At 43.9% G+C, this 22,051-nt stretch overlaps 1 protein-coding gene across 2 annotated transcripts; it reads left to right on the top strand.

The window, feature by feature from the left end:
- Positions 1–2,741: 2,741 nt before the first annotated feature.
- On the top strand, positions 2,742–10,069 carry MAGED1 (MAGE family member D1). 2 transcript variants are annotated; one of them, XM_041001519.1, is made up of 13 exons: positions 2,742–2,834; positions 3,389–3,462; positions 4,153–4,875; positions 5,559–6,227; positions 6,335–6,398; positions 6,835–6,914; positions 7,085–7,176; positions 7,381–7,460; positions 7,552–7,594; positions 7,855–7,917; positions 8,518–8,632; positions 9,293–9,678; positions 9,860–10,069. In XM_041001519.1, the coding sequence occupies exons 2-12, from the start codon at positions 3,418–3,420 to the stop codon at positions 9,668–9,670; spliced, it is 2,352 nt and encodes a 783-aa protein (XP_040857453.1). In that variant the 5' UTR covers positions 2,742–2,834; positions 3,389–3,417; the 3' UTR covers positions 9,671–9,678; positions 9,860–10,069. The 2 variants fall into 2 exon arrangements, with proteins under 2 accessions (XP_040857453.1, XP_040857460.1); XM_041001526.1 differs by lacking the exon at positions 2,742–2,834 and having other exon boundaries at positions 3,365–3,462.
- Positions 10,070–22,051: the final 11,982 nt, after the last annotated feature.

Below are 22,051 nucleotides of genomic sequence, written 5' to 3'. Positions count from 1 at the left end.
GTGCTGTTTTTAAGTGCCACTCTTCCAAACCACCATCGTTCATTCCTATCATGGAATATTAGGTTGCCATTTAAAAGAATGAATCAGAGGTACACGGTACACTGTGGCTAATTAAATCAGATGTATGATCGTTACATAATATCTTCATGTTGTACAACAATAAATGATCAATTTTGAGCATGCAACAATATGAAAAAGTAAAACTGCAGGTGCGGCAGTTGAAGATGAAGTAAAAGAAAAGAGTGGAAGTAGTATGGAAAAGAATGCTACTCTTGTGGCATATGTGTAATCCCACTGATGTAAAAATATATATGAAAAGGTAGCATCAAATCTTAGCAGTTATCTAAAGATGATGAGGTTTAGAGTCTTGTTCAATTTATGGAATATTAGGTTCTGAGTTTTTAGTCATGAGTATGCAGTATCTACATAAGGACAAGTGAGTGAGTATATCACAGGAAGAATGCCTCTCAAGCCTCTTGCCTGAGCGATGGGGGTGAAGGTAGGGTGGGTTACTGATTCATTAAACATATATTTTAAGCAGATAAAATGGGTCAGATATTGTTGTAGGTGCTGGAGATACAATGACCAAAACAAACAAAAACTCATCTCCCCAAGAAGTTTATGTTCTAATGGGGAAAGAGGGGATAACTGGAGAAGAAGATGGGATGGAAGAAGGATATATTTGAAAGGATCAGTTAAACTTGAGAACACTGATAGCCAATTGGAGAAGTGAGATAGGCAGTTGGATTATGGGTCCAGCATTTATAGGAGTGGAGATGCAGATATGGAAGTAGAGGCCAACAAAATGGTGTTTCAGACCTCCTTTCCTGAGTCTGATCACGTCTCACTGCAGACACTTTACAGAGGAAGTGCTGAGGAAAAACAGGCAGCTGACAGGGGAGGTTGCTATGCAACAGATGAGGAAAGTCATCCAACCAGGCAGAATTGATGTTGGCCCTTGGGGACCAAGTGCCGCAGTCCTTCCTAGTATTAGCTTCCCTTCATATGTGGACTCCTGGCAGGAGTCGATGCCAGAAGGAATGTGAAATGCATAAAGATCTGCTTTGAATTTTGGAAAAGTATCAGCTTAGTTTGAGTCACCTCACATCTGTATATCATCTTCTGGTTTGTTTTTTGTTGTTGTTGTTGTTTTGTTTTTAGTTTCTCCAGTCGTTCTGGAAGCACAGTAATATGTGTCCTTGGATAGGACACATGTGCTATGCTTTCTATTCTGCATATTGAGAGATCAAGCACTGTAAATGGAGTGTCGTGAGTGAGCTCACATTTACAGTGACACACAGGCTAGGCACTCCGTTCTACAGATTCTGAAATCAATTCAGTCTCGTTCCTCAATGCCACAGCTGCTCCAGATTCTAAAACTTAATCAAGGAAGGAAGTAAGGCAAACATGACTCAAAATGGGAGACACAAACGTGCCTGGTTGACTTGGCTACTTTGGCAAACACCTGGAAAGTGTTGGGCACAGCACGATTGTGCCATTCATAGACAAGATTCCTGGGTAGCATTGGGAGCCGGGAATGGGCCCCAAGGAGCAATTCCCATTCCTGAATGAACACGAGATGGAACTGAGAGCCTTATCCTGTGCCCTCGAGAAAGCAGAACATAAGCTTTGGCATCCTGGAAAACAAAGCTTGTTCGTTTGGGCTAAATGTTAGGGTTGAGGTGGCCTGTGGCTCAAACAGAGGAGGAAAAGTGTATAACTTGGGCTTTGGAATTAAGAAACCCCTGGGAGCAAAGGTTGAATTTTGTCTTTACTGTGGCTCTCGGGCTTTGTCTTGTTCATGCAGTGTGTCTCAACCTTAACTTCTGGGTCTGTAAAATGGGGATGCTTCCATGGTTGCTTTAAGAGAAAGACAAGTCTCAATATAGATCCTGCTATGATGAAGTGGATTCTACCAAAAAAAAAAAATCATGGAATTGAAAAGTATGGGAAAACCTGCGTGTGTTTCCAAAAAATAGTTTGGCAGCCAAATAAGCTTATCTTTCAATTTTGTTCCCTGCAAACTTTTTCAAGTCTCCTAGTACAAGCTGTGCCCTTCCCTGCCTTCCTCCCACAAGGCGTACAAAATGATTGCAAGACTGGAACTGCAGAAAAGAAGCTAATCTGAGTCTGGAAGCTAGTGAGGGGCGCTTGTGATCACGTGGCAGGCACAGACTCCAGTAGTGTATACTTTGTGGACATTTTCTTTCCTGGATTGCAAAGTAGATGAGGAGCTCTGCAGGGGGCTTAGCACTTGTTGCAATTAGAGACCCCTCCCCCCTGCAGAGACCTGCTTAATAGTGACCTAAACGGTGCAGGGAAGGAAGGGGGTGGAACTGCAGGCCGACCTGATGGGAGGGGCCTTGAAGGGGGCAGGGATAGCATAGAGACGCATTGCGGAAAAGGTAGGGGGCTGCTCTGTGGGGCAAGGGGTGGGACCAAGATGCACGCTGCATCTGTTGAGGGAGGGGATGTAGAGGAAGAGGAGGAACCGTTGTATACTGTCGACCTGGTTGGTGGTGGGATGGTGTGTTGGCAAAGGGGCGGGGCCGCCTTCCAGTGCGCATGTGTGTCGTGCTCCCTAGGACGGAGCTTTTGTTGGGAAAGTGGGCGGGTTTGTAGTTGTTCCTCCAGTCTTTGCGCCTGCGCTTAACCTCCCGAGGCAGTGGGTGGTATATTAGGCAAAGAGGCGGGGTCGTCTAAGCTGCCGCGCTGGCATTTTCTCCTAGACAAGGAGAGAGTGCGGTTGCTGAGAGCCCAGCACAGCAATCCCGATCCTCTCGGTCGTGAAGAAGGGAAGCGACGAGGTGGTTAGGGTTGGGGCCTGAGGCAAGGTGAGAACTGGCCCCCAGAGAGGGCATCTGCCCCCTGGTGCGGGACTCCTTCCCCCATTTATTTTTCCTAATCCCTTAACCCCATATTCTGAACCCCGTCCACTGCCTGAACCCCGATTCACACCCCCCCCCCCCCCCGATCCTTGCTGATTCAGAGCCTCTGTTCTCTCTCTCTCACCCCCTCGGTCCTTACAGAATCCTGAAAGATTTCTTGACCCGGATCTGTACTGTTTTGCAATTCTTCCTGATTGAAAACCTTCATTCAACTTCGTGAACGCGAATCCCACCCCAGCCCACCCCACCCCACTCTTGGATTCTGAACTCTAATCTGCTTCCTGAGCTCTGATTTAAAGATTCTCCCTGTAGTTGCTTCTCGGGATTCAGAATCTCCATCTGAGCACCCGTTCACATTTTTCCCTTCTCTCCGGTCTTTTCCACTTCAGACCCAGCGCCTCTTCCACTTGCACAATCCAACCGCGCACACACCCCCGGATTCAGCCCTGCGTATCTGCCCTGTGTAGTGTAACACCCTGCTCCTTTCCGTTAATCCCCAGGCTCTGCTCTTGCCAGAGGAACCGGAGCCATGGCTCAGAACATGGACCGTGGTGCAGGCCTCCTCGGCTTCCAGGTGAGATCTCTGTTCCCCAGCCCTCCATTTCCCCTTCGACACTTCCCCCAGCCTGCCCTGCCCCCTCTCATCTGGCCAAACACCTGGATTCAATTTTGTCCTCTTTTATCCCTAGACTGTGTCGTTGTTCAAATTCCCAACCTTTATCCAAGGGGAAGGAGGCATCCCTTTTCAGTCATCAGTCCCTGCTTAGAGAAAGGGGAGACCCTGTTAGTAGTCGGGGCAATCTGCCCAGAGATTGCGGGCTGAGTAAAGGAACCATTTTCTTTCCCATAGGCCTGACGCTTGCAAAGCAGGCTGTTGCCCCCTCCCCCAACCTCCCACCTCAACCCTCCCTCTCTCCTGTATTCCCCACTTGTTGTGGGTCTCCTTTCCTCTGCTCAGCTACTTGCTTTGCCTCCCATCCTGAGTGCTGACTGCACCCTGTACCATTTCTGCTCCAACCCCACTCATTCAGGCCCTTCTCATGTTGCTCTACCTGCCATTTTGTCCTTGCCATACACCAGTGCACCACATGTTCTGTACCAATCGCCTCCCTGTGCCCCCTGCGTGCTCCCTGGGTTCTTGCCATGGCCTTGTTTTTGCAGCAGCTGTCCTCCTGCACCTTCCCAGCTGCGTGCGTGTGGTCCCACCCCCGCTGTTCCAGACTCTGAGTTCCAGAGATTAAATTTGTTTCCTCTGTATTTGCAGGCAGAGGCCTCTGTAGAAGACAACACTTTGCTTATGCAGACCTTGATGGAGGCGATCCAGATCTCAGAGGCTCCACCTACCAACCAGGCCACAGCAGCTGCCGGCGGGCCAAATGCGAGTCCTCAGAGTTCACAGCCCCCTACTGCCAATGAGATGGCTGATAATCAAGCCTCAGCAGCAGCTGCTAGGCCTAAGACAGCCTTTAAAGGCCAGAAAGCCACCACAAAAGGCCCAAATGGTGTCTATGACTTCTCGCAGGCACCTAATGCCAAGGAGAAGCCCAATGCTCAACCTAAAGCTGGCTTTAAGTCCCAGAATGCCGCTCCAAAGGGCGCAAGTGCTGCTTATGATTTTTCCCAGGCTGCAGCCACTGAGGAGTTAGTTGCCAACAAGTCTGAGATGGCCTTTAAGGCCCAGAATGGCACCACTAAGGTGGGTCCAAATGCTACTTACAATTTCTCTCAGTCTTTCAGTGCCAATGAGATGGCCAATAACCGATCTAAGACAGCCTTCAAGGCTTGGAATGATACCACTAAGGCCCCAACGGCTGACTGCCAGACCCAGAATGTAAACCAGACCAAAATGGCCGCTTCCCCGGAGGACATAGAAAACAACCCAGGTGTGGCTGAACCTGATGTTGCAGCTGCACAGACTTCAGCAGATGGTCCTCAGGCTCAGAATGTGGAGTCTCGGACTATAATTCGGGGCAAGAGGACCCGCAAGGTGAGATCCCCATTAGCGTCACTTTGCTTTGGGTTCTCTCCTTTTATCTCCGATATTATTTGTTCAAAATAAAACAAATACATATATATCATACAAATATAGATGTAATAGAAAAATTCCCTTATTTATCTAGGCTGTAGATGATATTGAAGTAGATGATTTTTCCCTGTCCTTGGAGTATGCGTAGACTGATGGGGGAGATAACACATGCAAACAAATACATCTAAGCTGTATGCAATTCAGTTTACATTTGGATAGTAACCACCACATGTCAAATCTTGAGCTAGGCCTGTTCATGCAGGCCTTGTTAAATCCTGAAGGCACCTCCCACCAGCTGAGGATCATAGTCTTAGTTGGACAAAGAAGGAAACTGAGTCCCAAGGAATTGAAGTGACTTGAGTGATTTGTTCAGGGTGGGACAAGCAGGGTAAGCAAGTGGTAGACAAGACAGGAAGAGAAGAAGCCTCAGTACCCATCTCTGGGTTACTCTAGGCCTGGTTCAGAGATGAAACTCCTGCCTGGAAGGCAGTGAAAGAGAAGCCCTGGACTCAGGGTGGCCAGTGGCTAGTGAGTCAGGTTGTAATTTCAGGTGAGGGTTTAGGGAAATTTCCTGAAATAGACAGTGTGAGGATATAGAACATTTTGTGACCAACCCTGCACTTTCCTTCTCTCTGATAATGCAGATTAATAACATGAATGTGGAAGAAAACAGCAGTGGGGATCAGAGACGTGCCCCTCCGGCTGCAGGGACCTGGAGGTCTGCTCCGGCTCCAGTAACCACTCAGAATCCACCTGGCGCACCACCTAATGTGCTCTGGCAGACCCCACTGGCTTGGCAGAACCCATCAGGCTGGCAAAGCCAGACAACCAGGCAGACCCCACCGGCACGCCAGAGCCCCCCGGCTAGGCAGACCCCACCAACCTGGCAGGGTCCAGTTGCTTGGCAGAACCCAGTGATCTGGCCAAACCCAGTGATCTGGCAGAATCCTGTGATTTGGCCAAATCCCGTTGTCTGGCCTGGCCCAGTTGTCTGGCCAAACCCAATGGCCTGGCAGAATCCTTCTGGATGGCAGACCCCACCTGGATGGCAGACCCCACCGGGCTGGCAGGGCCCTCCAGACTGGCAAGGGCCTTCTGACTGGCCACTGCCTCCTGATTGGCCACTTCCCACCGACTGGTCAATCCCATCTGACTGGCCAATTCCACCTGACTGGATCACTGCTGATTGGCCTATTCCACCTGACTGGCAGAACCTGAGACCCTCACCTAACCTGCGCAGCTCTCCAAACTCGCGTGCCTCACAGAACCCGGGTGCCTCACAGCCCCGAGATGCGGCCCTTCTTCAGGAAAGAGTAAGTGCTCTTCCTCCCCACTCCTCCTTTTACTTATTGTTGCCTTTCCATATATAACGCAGCAAGTTTTCTTCAAATATAATTAATGATTTCTTTCTCCCTTCCAGGCGAATAAGTTGGTCAAGTACCTGATGCTCAAAGACTACACAAAGGTGCCCATCAAGCGCTCAGGTAAGCTTCCACTGGCTCCCTCCCATTGAGCTGTACCCTTCCCTTCACCCAGTGCTCTATGGCAGGGGTGGGGAATGTCTAGTCAGGTTGATGAAATCATTTGGTTGGCCTTGCCAAGGCAACCACAAGTGAGATTTGAAATTCAGTAAATATACAAGCAGGCTAACTTTTAAGTTGACAATTTTGTGTAGTCTGCAAGTGATGTTACAAATATCCAAACAGCCCTTGGCAAAAGAAAAAAAATGGTTCCCCACCCCTGCTGTTTGGGCACGCCTTTGCTTATTAGACCTTTCCCTTCTGTCCTCTGCTGTCCATGGCTGATAGTTCCTTTTCCACCCTTGAGGACCCTGGCTGTGCTACCCTCAGCAGTGCTGGCAAAGGGGCTGTTGCTCCATGGCCCCTGTTCAGCCCAGATGCTCTCTCCTCTCTCCTACAGAAATGTTGAGGGATATCATTCGTGAATACACTGATGTTTATCCAGAAATCATTGAACGTGCATGCTTTGTCTTGGAGAAGGTGAGAAGGCAGCCCTGAGGAACAGGAATAACGGGGAAAGTGTTGATTTCAAAGATCCATGGGGTTTCTACTGGGAGTTTAGGGCAAGATTCACAGGGAGGTGAGTGACTGCTTATGGGTAGCTTATGATAGATTTTGTGATTTCATAATCTGTTTTCTTGCCCCTGTAGAAATTTGGAATTCAACTGAAAGAAATTGACAAGGACGAGCACCTTTACATTCTCATCAGTACCCCCGAGTCCCTGGCTGGCATACTGGGAACGTAAGATGGGAAAGGAGGTGGAACATGGTCTTTTTTCTTGGTGTCTTTTTTCATGGGGTTTTCAAGTAGGTCAGGATCCAAAGTTCAGGGTCACATAGGAAGTCATTTGCAGAGCCATTCTTTCATGACCAAGGGTGAAGCTATGTGGTAAGCTGGCTGGAATTCAGATAGCTGCTGAAAACATGTTCTTTTGTTTTCCTTTAGGACCAAAGACACACCCAAGCTGGGTCTCCTCTTGGTGATTCTGGGTGTCATCTTCATGAATGGCAACCGTGCCACTGAGGGTGAGTGGGTGAACTAGCAACTAGGGGTTGGCTGCAGCCTGATTTCCATGCTCATTTTCCATCCCTTGTCTCCTCTTGCTTCCCATTGCAGCTGTCCTCTGGGAGGCACTACGCAAGATGGGACTGCGTCCTGGGTATGATTGGGCTCTCTCGTCTCTTGCCTGTTCGCATCATCCTTTGGCAACAAAGGATGGTCCCAGGATTGCATTAACCTGGTGGTCTGAAGGGCTTGGTTTGGGGAGGTCCAGAGCCCAAGGATGTTATCTGGGTGGATGGGAAAATAGTCCTAAAAGCTGCCTCTTTTTTCACCTCTGACCTCTGTGCTGAAACTTTTTGCTTTGCTTAGGGTAAATTCATAGTCTCTGATGATGAATTTTCCTTTTTTTATTACTAGGGTGAGACATCCCCTCCTTGGAGACCTGAGGAAACTTCTCACTTACGAGTTTGTGAAGCAGAAGTAAGTGATACCTAAGGCACTTTTTCAGGTCCTCAGGATTCTCGCTGTGTGCTGGTCAGCCTGAAGAAAACCTTTCTGAGCTTATTTGTGACACTGTGCCCACACGTATCCACACAAACATGTACTCAGGGATGTCTACTGAGTGTGCTACTTAAGATTGCATTTTTCTTTAATAAAGGTGTCTTACAAGTGAAGCCTGTCCACTATCTCCATAGTAGGCTGTCCCAAGGTTGAGCCAAGCTGAGACTTTTATGCTGTAGTGTAATCCTCAGATTGGATCTCTCTGTAGCCGATTTATATAATTTTTATAAGAATCTAGAGTCAGTGTTGTAGCAGAGGGAGTGAAATAAGGTGTTGTCTTTCTGTGATTGGACACAGCGCCATCTGTTAAGTGATAGCTACATGTGGAAATGCTGATAGAGCATCTGGAAGGCCTGATTATTACAAGGTAATAATCCCGATCATGTTTAGGAAATTGTCCATAGGGGCAAGGAGAGATGCCACCTGAAATTCAGGATTTTGAAGCATAGGATTACTATGTATTGGTGCACTGCCCTTCTCCCCAAAGAGGTAGACACAAAGACTTTTTGGCTCTTTCAGGTATCTGGACTACAGACGAGTGCCCAACAGCAACCCTCCTGAGTATGAGTTCCTCTGGGGCCTCCGTTCCTATCATGAGACTAGCAAGATGAAAGTGCTGAGATTCATTGCAGAGGTAATGCAGAAACTAATCAAGAATTGATAGAGCAGGAAGTAAGGTATCAGTGGTTGAGAAAACCAATAACAGGAATGAAATCCTAGCATGGCACATGGTGGATGCTGCCTTATTGGTGATTTTGTTGTTATGTACAAAAATATGGTGCTTAACACGTACTAGGTGCTTAGTACCAACAATGGTACTTCAGAAGTTGGTAGAAAATGTAATTTCAAGATAAGTTGATTTTAGTACAGAAGGATTTTGAATCCCATGCATATGTTGAATCTTCAATAAGTTCATGAAAAATGAGAATTATGAAAAAACTAAAGTGAAACTTTATTGTTTTAAGTAGTATCTCCTTGTTCTCATCTCCCACCTCTACAATCTATGGCATTTATTACACTGTGTGCTTCTAAGACTTGAACTCTTTCAAATTCCATCTATAAGTGAGATTGTACAATATTTATCTTTTTATATCTGACTTTCATTTTAACATAATGGCCTCTAGCTTCATCCATGTTGTCATAAATAGCAGGATTTCCTTTTTAAAGACTGACTAGTACTCCCTTTTAAAATATCCACATTCTGTTTCCATTCATCCATTGATGAATGCTTAGGTTGCTTCTGCCTCTTAGCCATTGTGAATAGGTGTCACTCTGTTTCTGTTCCCCATTTCAGGTTCAGAAAAGAGACCCTCGCGACTGGACCGCACAGTTCATGGAGGCCGCAGATGAGGCCTTGGATGCTTTGGATGCTGCTGCAGCTGAGGCCGAAGCCCGAGCTGAAGCAAGAACCCGCATGGGCATTGGAGATGAGGCTGTGTCTGGGCCCTGGAGCTGGGATGACATTGAATTTGAGCTGCTGACCTGGGATGAGGAAGGAGATTTTGGAGATCCCTGGTCCAGAATTCCATTTACCTTCTGGGCTAGATACCACCAGAATGCCCGTTCCAGATTTCCTCAGACCTTTGCTGGCCCTATTATCGGTCCTGGTGGTACAGCCAGTGCCAACTTTGCTGCCAACTTTGGTGCCATTGGTTTCTTCTGGGTTGAGTGAGGTGTTCGGTAGGTATATCTCTCTGAGCTGAGAGTGAGGTTCCCTGGAGCTGTAGCTATGTGCATGCACTAGAGTCATAGGAAATTTGTGCTCGGGAGATGAGGGCAGCACTATTTGGTATTTATATTTATTACTATTTGATATATATCATTAATTTTTTTCCATTTTTTTAATTTCTTCTTTTCACAGATATTGCTCATCAGCTGCAATAGTCTCTCCCCTGATTTGAGGCTGAAGTCTCTGATTCCTTCTAAATACAGCTATCTAGAGAGCCACAACTTACTGATTGAAAGTGGCATGCAAGATAAATTTATTTGCTGTTCCTTGTCTATTGCTTTTTTTTCCTTGTGTGCTGTCAAGTTTTGGTATCAGAAATAAACATTGAAATTGCAAAGTGAATTAGATGTGGTCTCCCTTTTTCTGACTTTGGGAAGAGAACAGCAGAGTTAATGAGATGGAACCTCAGCTATAGCCTGAAGGAGAGATCAAATTTCAACAAGTAGAAATATGAGATCAACTAATGGATTGGGAAACAGAGGAGGAATTAATGAAATTGTTGCTAAGACCCTCGAATTAGTGCAGCAATACAGCAAGTACCATTTAAGTGACACATGTGATGGATATGTTGCTTGGTGTTCTGGAGTAGCACTGAGAGAAATGGCATGATGAAAGGAGGTCAAGGTAATCAGATGGAGGTAGAATTCCAAGTGATAGAGATCTAGAAAGTATGCAGTTGAGGGGGAGAGATGGTTGCTTTGAACATGTGGGGTTAGTGGCCTGGAATTCTGGGGTGTTGGTTTTACTGTGGGAAGTGAAATAACGTTAGGTTGGAAGCAAGAGTAGGAGTGATTGGCACAGGTGCCAGAATTTCTTCTGTGAGAAGAACTGTGCCTCCCTAGCCACATTTCCCAGCGAAGACCAGGCTGCTAGGCACTCCTCCCATCCCTGGAAATGCTGTTCTCACGGTTTGGTTTCTCACATCCACAGAATCACAACCTTATCACAGTCAAGGTCTTATGGAAAGTAAAGGAGGGCTCACATGACCTCACTCCCGCAGAAAGAAAAAGGATCTTTGTTCTTGGAGAACAAGAAAGTAAGACAAAGTTTCATTAGTGCCAGATAACCCTTAGCTGCAACTGAACAAGGACCTGGTCTGAGTTGCTGAGATCTATGCTGGAAGCAAAATCCCTTACTGAGGACAAAATTAAGCCTAGGCTATAACTTCCTTAAAAGGTAGCTGGTGGGGCCTGGCACAGTAGCCTAATGGTTAAAGTCCTTGCCTTGTATGTATGTGACAGGATCCCATATAGCTGCCATTTCTAATCCTGGCAGCCCCACTTCCCATCCAGCTCCCTGCTTGAGGCCTGGGAAAGCAGTCAAGGACAGCCCAAAGCCTTGGGACCCTGCACCTGTATGGGAGACCCAGAAGAGGCTCCTGGCTGCTGGCTTCAGATCAGCTCAGCTCCAGCTGTTGCAACCGGAATGAATCAGTCTCTCCTCCTCTCAGTTTATCTGACTTTCCAATAAAAGATAAAATAAATCTTTGAAAACGATAAAAGGTGGTTGGTGTCTGTACATTTGGGCAATGACAGAGGCAGGAACTCTTGAGGTAGGAAAAATAAAAGGCAGGTTTTTTTTTTTTTTTGACATAGGATGGTTTCAGTAGTGGACAGAGAATGTATCTAAGGTACTTTGGGTTCCTGGTACTGTTCACGTTTGGTAAAGAATAAACCCAGATTAAATAAAATGACATATTGGGCCCAGCCCCTCCACTGTTGTCTTCACAGCCAGAATCCCTTTGGGCCAGGCTTGCACGCAGGCCCTCTTTCTCCCTGGGGTTGGGGAATCAGCCTGATGCTTTGGGGGCAGGAGTTGCCCCAGCTTTGCAGCTCTGTGTGGCCTCATGCTTGAGCTGAGGTCCTGCATTGCTGAGTGCTATGCATTCCATCTGTTGGTGAGAAACACTTGAGCTCTGTAAACCCCAAGGTAAACACAGGTATCCCTAACGTATCCCCTACTCTGCCAGCCCCATACTGTCCAACTGTGATGGCCTCGCAGGGAAGGTGGTTAAGATGAGCTGTGTGATATGTGGGACTGGCACTAGGCCTATGAGGCACTAGTGGGGCAGGGGTCCCCTCCCAGCTGGGCCTTTTGTCTCTGAGTTCTTTGAAAGTCAGTTGCTTATTTGTAGATGGGGATAGAGATGGCAGAAGATGATCCATATGGTCTCCCCTGACTCAGTGTACTAGGTGACAGCCATCTAACCCATGCCATACTGTGGAACTCTATGGCTCCTCCAAGCCATGCCAGCTGCTGAAGAGGTGGAAGAGCCCTGGGGCCACTGCCTTGGGTGATCAGTTCAGGAGGATAGTTGGTTTAGAGGACAGCATGTTACTGGAACACCAGAGGTTCACCAGGAATCCGAAAGAGCAGGGCTGGCTCTTGGAGCCTCAGGCCGACAGAAGAGGCCCAGTGCCTGGGAGAGCCCATTTAATGCCATTGCCTTGGTTTGCACTTTAATATGGGATCCACTAGACCATTCTGCTCTGTCTGCACCCTCAGCAGAGTTGATTTTGTTCTTTTAGTGCTCACAGAAGTCTCATGCAGTTTTGCCAGTTGGAAGAATCTGAGTAAGATCTTTAAGATAGCAGTATTTTATTAATATTGGTAGTATTATTATTACTACCATACTGCTTTCTGTAAGAAAATGTCTTTGTAACTAATTCTCAAGTTATTTTGTAAAGATTTATTTGAAGATATTACAGAGAAACAGAGGGAGAAATCTCACTTACCTGTTCATTTCCCAAATAACCACAGTGACCACAGCTGGGCCAAGCTGAAGCTAGGCATCTGGAACTCCATCGAGGTCTTCGATGTGGGCGGCATAGGTCCCATCTTCCCAGGCACGTTAACAAGAAGCTGAATTGGAAGTAGAGCAGCCAGAACTTGAAACGTTGCTCCAATATAGGATGCCAGTATCATAAACAGTGGACTAACCCTCTATACCACAATGCTGTGTTCTCAACAGATTCTTTTTACTATTCCTGCAACTTTTTTTAAGTCTTAAATTACATTAACACAAAATTTTAAAATCAAGAAGTGTCCAGGCCTGGTGTGATGGTTCGGTGGCTAAATTCATATCTAGGAAGATACCATATGGGCACCTGTTTGTGTCTCAGCTGTTTCACTTCCCATCCAGGTACCTGCTTGTGGCCTGGGAAAGCAGTAGAGGATGGCCCAGTGCTTTGGGACCCTGCACACACTTAGGAGACCCAGAGGAGATTCCTGGCTCCTAGCTTTGAAAATTGCTGAGCTCTGGCCATTGAGGCCACTTGGAGAATGGATCAACAGATGGAAGTTCTTTTTCTGTCTCTCCCTCTCTCTGTAGATCTGTCTATCCAATAAAAATAAATGCTAAAAAAAAGTCTTAATGTCAGCAAGTATCCACTGAAGTTCATCTTTCCAACACACACACACACTTTGGGAAAGGGTCACAAGCTAACGTAATACAGTTATTTATACAAACACAAGTGTAACCTCAGAGAGAGAAGCCTGATGTCATAAACTGCTACATCCAGCTCCAAGTTCAGAGATAATGGTTCATCTTAATTTACACGGGTTTTTGAATGAGGACATTTGGGGATGTTGTCCCCCTCACCAACAACCACCACAACAGCAAAAACTCAGTTTTAGAAATAGTATGTGGATGTTTGGGGAGTGGTCTAAGCCTGAGAATATTAAGTATTAAATATGAATGTTCATCAGTGGGCCTCAATAATCAGGTGAGCAATCTGACCCAGTCAGTGGGGGTCAGCCAGCCTCTTCGCTAGCTTCTTCTCTGCTCATTGAGTGCACACCTATGTGAAGTAGGCATGGTGGCACACTGAGGCATTGTATTGTCTTGACAATGTAAATTTCCATCAAACAAGGCTAATGTTACTGTACTCACTGCTAAGTACCCAACATGCTACAGCATACTGAGTTCTTGATATGTTTCAATCTAATGGTGTCCACTCAAATACCTGGAACTGGCTTCATTACATTGGACCCATTGCATCATGAAAAGAGTTAATATTGATCTCTGGAATAAATACATGTTCTAAATGTAGGCTTGCTTTCCCTTCCCTGCCATGATTCTAACCATCGTCTGTGAACTTTTTGGGGTATCACATTCCCTAATGTTAAACTTTCAGTGTAGGGTGAGAAAAAGTGTGTTTAACTGTGGGGGACTAGTTACCTTGTTAGGAACCACTCAACATTTCCTAATGACATTCAAGTTTTCTTTTAGGATAGTCCAGTTCTCTCATTATAGTTGGCAGACTTTCATAGTGGCTCACAGGAACATTTCCTTCTGGTACATGTACACTCAGTCACACAATAAAACGTTCATCTAGATAATGCTATGAAGGGATTTTTGCACATGTAGTTACAGTTCAAAATCAACTGACCTTAAAATAGGGACATCATACTGCGTGGCCTTGACCTAGTCAAGTGAGACTTTAGAAGGCACTGTACTCTTCTTGGCAAGAGATTTGAAGAGTGAGAGGGATTTGATGCATGGGCGTTCTTCATTCCTAGATTTAAAGATTGAAGGACTGCATAAAAAAGAAAATGAGATGGCCTGTGCGAGTTAAATGAAGCTTCCAGCTGAAACCAGCAAAAAAAAAAAAAAAAAAAAAAAAAAAAGCAAGCACTTCAGATCTACAGCTTCAAGGACAGGATTCCTGCCAATAATCTGAGATTGGAAGTGGATTCTTCCCAAGGGGCCTGAGAAATGGGAATGCAACCCTGCCAGCACTTTGGTTTGGGTCTTACCTAAACAGAGAACCCATCCTAGCCATACCCAGACTTCTGATATCTGGCCTGCAATTGCTGGGAGACAGTAAATACATGTTATTTTAGCCATTCAGGTTATGCTCATCTGTTACGCATTAGCAGAAAACAAATACAGTTGTTGGGAGTGGCATGTCCAGGTATTTGCCTCACCTTGTTGAAACGGACTAAGCCAGACCATTAGTTTCTTGGCCCCAGCATTGCCACATGATTTCTCCTTAAACTTTGAAATTTAAGTGATTGACGCTTACAAGTGAAAAACTATGATTTAAGTGATTTTATCCCCAGGGCACAATGTTTATGCTTCTTAAGTTGCTTTCTCTAATCTCCCTTCAGTTCTAGTAAAATTCATTTTATTGCTATTGCTGAGGAGGAATTCCTGTCGATAGTTATCAGTAATCTGCTGGGACTAGTTTGCACCAGATAGAGTACACTGCCTACTTTTCCCTTTAGTGAAAGATTTATTTATTTTTATTTTAAAGGCAGCTGGTACAGGCAATTTTTAAAAAATTACATGATTTATAGGAACAGAAGGTCTTCTACTCACTGGTTCACTCCCTAATTGATCACAATGGCCAGAGCGAAGTGGATCCAAAACTGGGAGCCAAGAGCTTTTTCTGGGTCTCCCATGCAGACGCAGAGTCCCAAAGCTTTAGGCCATCCTCTGCTGCCTTCCCAGTCCACTAGCAGGGAGTTGGATTGGAAATGGAACAGCCTGGACTTGAACCAATGCCCGTGTGGTATGCTGGCGTCACAGGGTGGAGGATTAGCATGCTATACCATTGATTATGTCTCAAGTCCTAGATTTGAATCCCAGCTTTCTCCCATGGTGTGACGTTGGGCAAATTTTAGTTTACTCATTAATGCAGTAAATTATATTTGGTAAAATCTGTTTCCGTGCACTCTCCTACTTGTCATAGCCACTTTTGATTACTTATGGTCAATGTATAGAAGTCATACACACCAGCTTGCGTATTTTCCAAACGTGTGCATTCAACAGAGTGTTAAGAGATTCCCTGGAAGGTTGTTGGTTTGATACTCTGGTGGAGGTCAGTGCGCTGTAGTAGGATTTGAACAGGGAAAGCGCAGATGGCCAGACCCTAGCTTTGTATGTCTCTGTCAGAGCACTGAGCTTTGGTTTGATGAGAAGAGGGGGAACCCAAAGAGGGACAGAGGAACATGTGAAGGTTGGGACCAGACTGAAGAATAAAAAGTGCAAAGACGGGCTTGAGAGCCAAGACTCTCTCACGGGCTTTACTCAGCTGTGCACGTGCTATCATGCTTCCACCCACTACTGGCTTCTGTATCTATTTTTTCATTAGTTTTACTATTCACTCATAATTATTCCTTATTCATTCATTGCCATGTTTATAATGCCAAGATAACTTTCTATTTCTATGATTCTGTTTCAAGCTTTTATTAAAGTAAAATTGACAAAATTGTGTAATTTATGGTATACAGTGTGATGTCTTGATTCATGTACACATAGTGAAATGGTGACCACAATTCAGCTAATTTACATGTCAATTCACTCACAGTTACTTTTATATATTGAGCCCATTCAAGAACTCTTTTAGCAAGTTATGAGTATACAGTACAGTGTTGTTTCCTAAGTCACTCTGCTGGCTGTGCGTCAGACCCCCTTATCTTATTGATCCTGTCTGGCCGAAACTCCCTACTCCTTGGCTGACATCCCCCCAGGCCTGGCTGCCAGCACTCTGTGTTATTTTTTCTATGAGTTTGATGATTTTTGGTTTCACATATAGGAAAGACCATGAATTCTCACTTATTTAGTATAAGTATTTATTATAATAATTTAAAGTTTTGGCTTATTTCGTTTAGTATAATATCATCTAAGTTCATTCATATTGTCAGAAATGTCAGAATTTTCTTATTTTTAAAGGTTGAATATATATATCACATTTTATTTTAAAGATTGTGTCTATATATCACTTTTTCTAACCAGCTGTTGATGGACATGTAAGTTGATTTTATATCATGGCTACTATGAGTAATATTACAATGAACATGAGAATGTGTAGGATCTCTCAGACATATTGAATTTATTTCTTTTGAATATATACTCAACAGGAACATTGAATCATATGGTAATCCTATTTTTTATGTTTTGAGAAAACCATCAAGGAAGCTCAGAGAAGTCATGCCTCCCCTGTCAAGCATGCCCTTAGCAGCCCCCATGCCAGAACAGCCCCAAACCCCGTTCCCTAGGCAATCAGCACACCATGTGGCACTATGTGGTGTGCTGGCGTGTGTGGGAAGCGAACCTCCGCCCCGCACCCCACATCCCCCACTCTCCGTGCCTTCCCCACGTGGTGGTTAGTGTTGGCACACAGTTCCCCACATATCTTTTAAAAAGAATAGAATAGGCAACTGTGCTGGCACACTGATAGACTAACACAGATACGGTATTAACCAGCTCAGAATGCCCACCAGCTGTTGCTGCTTTTCTCCCAGCAGTGGAATGTTTGTCTGAAGCATAGTTTCTTCTGTTTCTGTGAGAAACGTTATCAGAGTTTGACAAAGAGTGCACTCAGTCTGCACATTGCATTGAACAGAACTGACATTTTAATAATATTAATTCTTCCTCCAAACTTGGTGTACTTTTCCATTTGTTTGTGTCTTGTTAGGTTTATTTCATTGATGATTTGTGATTTTCACTATATAAATCTTTGCACTATATAAATCATGATAGCATAAATTTGTTTTCAAATATTTTGATGCTATCATGGTTATTTTTAAATAACTTATTTTATCTTAGATGATGTTAACATTGTTAACATCACAGTGGAGTGGGTCAAGGGTTAGGGAAAAGTGGGTGCAAACTTTGTTTCCAAATTTTCTAATTTTCCTTCCTCTTTTGGGGTTGGAGGATAAGGGGAGAAGCCATACCCAACCTCCCAACCACCCCAGTACCCAAGGATGGGAAACCAGACCGATGGGGTTCAGGTCACCTGATCGGGGTTCTTGGCCCACCTGCACAGTGGGTGCCAGTTCTATGAACCAAATGGGTGTGGGTCTGGGTTGTGGGGAGCCAGATCAATTGGCTCGGGTCCCTGGCCCACCTGCGAGAACTGGTCCTCCTCAGGGGAAAAGATGGAGTGGTGGACATTGACCTAGATCCATGTGGAGGCTATGGCAGCCCACTGAGCCCTGTAGGGGACATCTGTACCATTCCAGAAAGGAGAACAAAACAAATTAAACAACTACCCCAGTCAAATGATGCCAGCAAATATCTGTGCGAATGGAGATTCTGAGGTGACTAGGTTAGCCAATGGACACTGAAAGGGCTTCATCTCACTTGGATCAGTGAGATTGACAACATTTCAGAACTATCAAAACCACCTAGGCAGAACCCTCAGAGTGTGTGCCACATCGGGCCCTGGGTTTATTTCTTTTTCAGCTAGATAACTATTTGCTCATAGAAGGTTACTGATTCTGTGCTGATTTTTTCATCCTGCAATTTTTATGTAGTGATTATAATGTCTGCCACCTTTTTCATTAAATATTTGGAATTTTCTATATAAAAGATCTACTACTTGGCATAAGGCAAACAAGGATTAATTTTATTATCAATTTGAATGTAGTTTTATTAGGAGGAAATAGTGAAGGTCAGTATGGAAATATAGACTAAAAAACTCGTACAAAAAGTCAATAAAACAAGAGTTGCTATTCTGAAAAAATAAACAAAATTGAAAGTTGTTAGCTGGATTAAATAAGAAAAAAAGAGACAAGACAATTCAGAAATGAAACTGGAGACATTATAGCCAATATGTCCAAAATAAAGAGCATGATAAAGGGCTTTTATAATTATGTGCCAGCAAATTGGATAGCCTACAGGAAATCGATATAATTTTATTTATTTTTAAAGGCAGAGTTACAGAGAGGGAAAGCTAAAAAAAAAAAAATAATAAAGAAAAGAAAAAAGAAAAAAAGAGGACTCTTCTGTCTGCTGGTTCACTCCCCAAATGACAGCAACAGCCAGGGCAGGGCCAAGGCTGGACCACACCGAAGCAAGGAGCCAGAGGCTTCTTCCGGATCTCCCACTTGGCTGCAAGGGGTCCAAGAAATTAAGCCATTTTCTGCGGCTTTTCCAGGCTCATGAACAGGGAGCTGCATTAGAAGCGGAGCAGACAAGATTGGAACCAGTTCCCATTTCAGATGCTGGCATCAACAGGCAGTGGCTTTATTCTTTTTGATATAGTCATAGTGATGGCTCTGGATAAACTTTCAGACAAATAAAACATAGCAAGGTTGAATCAGGAAGAAATAGGAAGCTTGAGCATTCTTATGGTAAATACAGAGACTGAAGTATTATTAAGTGCCTCCTAACAAAAGTGAGGACTAGATGTTTCCCTGAAGCTGAATTCTACCAAGCATTGAAAAGACTTATTACTGTCTTCCAAAAGAGAAAGAGAGCTAGAGGGCGTAGTTTCAAACCTATTTCATGAGGTCCGATTCACCGTAATTTCTAAGCCTACAAAGTAATACGAGAAAAATATAAATCAGTACCTCTGATGATCTCTGGTGCAAAATCCCTTAATAAGCAAGAATGAAATTGAATTCATACATCAAAAATCATATAAATATGATCACTGAAAATTATCCTTGGTATACAAGGCTGGTGTCACATGCAAATACATCAATAAGCTATATCTTATCAATGGAAAAAATGATTTAAAAAAACACATAAAAATCATCTTGACTGATGCAGAAAAAGCATTTGGCAAAACTTGACATTGCTTCTTCATAAAAACTCAGCAGTTGAGGTATAGAAGGAAAGTTTGGCAACATAATCAAGCCCATTTATGGAAAAACTCAGATAACATAATAATCAATCGGAAAAGTGGTAATTTTCTTCCCTCTGGGATTTATTTACTTATTTATTTATTAGCTTATTCAGGGAAGAGGCAGAGAGGGAAAGCGCGCCAGCGCCAGGGAGTGAGAAAGTGCTGCCATCTATTGGTTAACTTCCCACATGCCCGCAGGACTGAGGTTGGCCTGGGGCCAAAGCTAGGAGGCGCTAGAGATGCATCTAGGTCTCCCACATGAACGATGCAAACTCAGGCGCCTGAATCTCACTACAGCCTCATAGGATCTTAAGCAGGAAGTCTGACTAAGAGCCAGATTGGGATTCCAATCTACGTACTTCAACACGTGTGTCTTAACCATTGGTTAACCACCTGCTTTCCTTTTCCTTTAATTAGGCTCTACGTGATGGCTCAATGGCTAAATCCTCAACCTTGCAAGTCCTGGGATCTTGTATTGGCACAGGTTCTTGTCTTGGCTACTCCACTTCCATCCAGCTCACTGCTTACGGCCTGGGAAAGCAGGATGGCCCAAGTCCTTGGGACCTTACACCCGCGTGGGAGATCCAGAAGAAGCTCCTGGCTCATGGCTTCGGATTGGCTCAGCTCCAGCTTTTGTGGCCATTTGGGAGTGAACCAGTGGATGGGAGATATTTCTTGTCCCTCCTTCTCTCAGTGAATTAGATCTGCCTTTGCAATTAAAATAAATATATCTTGAAAATATATTTAATACAAGCCAGGGTACCCACTATTACTACTCGCATTTAACACAGTATTGGAAGTACAGTGATGTGAATTCCTTGAGGCCCGCATATTGGGAAAATCCGTACTACCAGTACCTTTCATTAGCATACAAGTATAACCTACACTTGAAACAGTTGTTGCTATGTTAGGTTTAAGCCTGGTATTTTAACATCTGTTGCATTTTATTTCTATTTTTCTTTTTATTTTTAAAAATTTATTCATTTATTTGAAAGGCAGAGTTGGTGGGGGAAAGAAATAGAGAGAAATAATTCTATCTCTTCTTCCTGCTGTTATGTGAACATTTGATTTGTTTTTACTATTTTTGAGATTAAAGCTAGCTTTTTTTTTTTGGTAGTTGCATTAGCTATTTCAGTAGTCACACATATCATCACGGTTTATACTGGTATCAGCGTCATTGTTTCAAGTGAAGTTTATAAAGTCTCTTTCCCACATTAACAGTAATTATTGGCATTTAAATGTGATATGACTATGCTATTGCCTTTATAATGTCTTAAAGTGTTTGATTTTTAAAAAGCAAATGAACATATAACAGTGTATTTATGAAGCCACTACACTTCCTATCATTTATTTTCTGAATGTACCAGCTATATCTTGTCAACCTGAAAATGCTGTCAACCTGCACTGTGATTAAAACTTGACGTTCTTCAGCATTTTTACACCGGCTTTTAGATTTGGTACAATGGAGATATAAGCAAAAAAAAAAAAAAAAAAAAAAAAAAACTTTATTGACACATGACCTTGAGTTTTCTATGATCAGATCAGTTTCTGTCCAGACATTAGTGATCTAGGTGTCTGGAGTGGGAGCCAATTTCTCTTACGGCAGAGCATTCTCCATGAATGCTCCAGTCTCACCAGCCTCTTCCTCACTGAACAGCACTGCGACTTCCTGCTTGTCTTTGTCTCAGGGGAGGAGTTTTAGAGATCATCAATCCTCTGAAAAATCTGGGGGTACAAAGGTTAGGTGCCAAGCTGGTGACATCAGTTTCTTGAAGAATAGTGAGTGTAATGAGTGAGGAACAGGTACACTTCCCCATCCCTTCCCTGTGTACATTGTCTCCTGCATAATCTAAGCTACTTTCTGACCTCCTAATTGGCTGCTGCTGGGGACCTAGAAAGTCCTCATGGTAGTCCATGACTCCGTATCTGAAAACTTCTAACAATTTGATGTTTAGTTCCAGTACCATGGCAGAAGCACACACTGAGTTAATAAACATGTATATATAAATATGTGTGCACGCAAGATGCTTCAAATTCATTAGACAAGTACAGATAAATCTAAAGGGCCAATGAGATATATCCACAATCATAATTATTTTGTTACATTAATGAAATTAATAGAACTAAACAAAAATCAGTAAGGATTTAGAGTATATTGATAGCACTATTACCAAAGTTACTTTTTTGATATTTTACATAGCACTACACTTAATAACTGAAGAATTCATATTATTTTCCAGGACACATGTAACTTCCACCAAGACAGATCATTCTATGTCTATGGGAAGGGTTTTACAGTGCACTTGGTTAAACTGCCACTTGATTTGTCCTTATCCAATATTGGAATGTGAGTTCTAGTCCTGCACCAATACTTCCTAGCCACTTTCCCAGTAAAGCATCCAGGTAAGCAAAGGGGCTCAAGGACTGGGCCCCTAAAACTCAGATGTGAGAACCAGATCTGGCTCCAGGCTTTGACCTGGTCCACACGTGGCTGTTGAAACCATTTGGGGAGTGAATCAATGAACTGAAGGTCTCTCTGATTCTTCAGCTCTCCCCTTCTCTGTGTATGTGCATGTCACTATGTGTGTGTATGTTACTCCCAAATGGATGAAATCAATAAACATCAAAAAATGGATGTCCATAAATATCAAATGTTCAAAACTTACACTGTATATTCTCTGGCCACAACAACATTAAGTTAAAAATAAAAAACCATAAAATACATACAAATAATTATAAA

The sequence above is a fragment of the Ochotona curzoniae genome, unplaced genomic scaffold (assembly GCF_017591425.1).
Source record: "Ochotona curzoniae isolate NIBS_2020 unplaced genomic scaffold, NIBS_Ocur_1.0 contig_1274, whole genome shotgun sequence".
Taxonomy (NCBI): Eukaryota; Metazoa; Chordata; class Mammalia; order Lagomorpha; family Ochotonidae; genus Ochotona; species Ochotona curzoniae.
This window is presented reverse-complemented; position numbering and strand designations above follow the sequence as displayed.

Excerpts from the sequence above, each read along its gene's own strand:
- MAGED1 (XM_041001519.1), top strand. The coding sequence starts at position 3,418 with ATGGCTCAGAACATGGACCGTGGTGCAGGCCTCCTCGGCTTCCAG. Across the intron at positions 3,463-4,152 it reads CAGGCCTCCTCGGCTTCCAG|GCAGAGGCCTCTGTAGAAGA; the intron begins GTGAGATCTCTG and ends CTGTATTTGCAG. Across the intron at positions 4,876-5,558 it reads GGGGCAAGAGGACCCGCAAG|ATTAATAACATGAATGTGGA; the intron begins GTGAGATCCCCA and ends CTGATAATGCAG.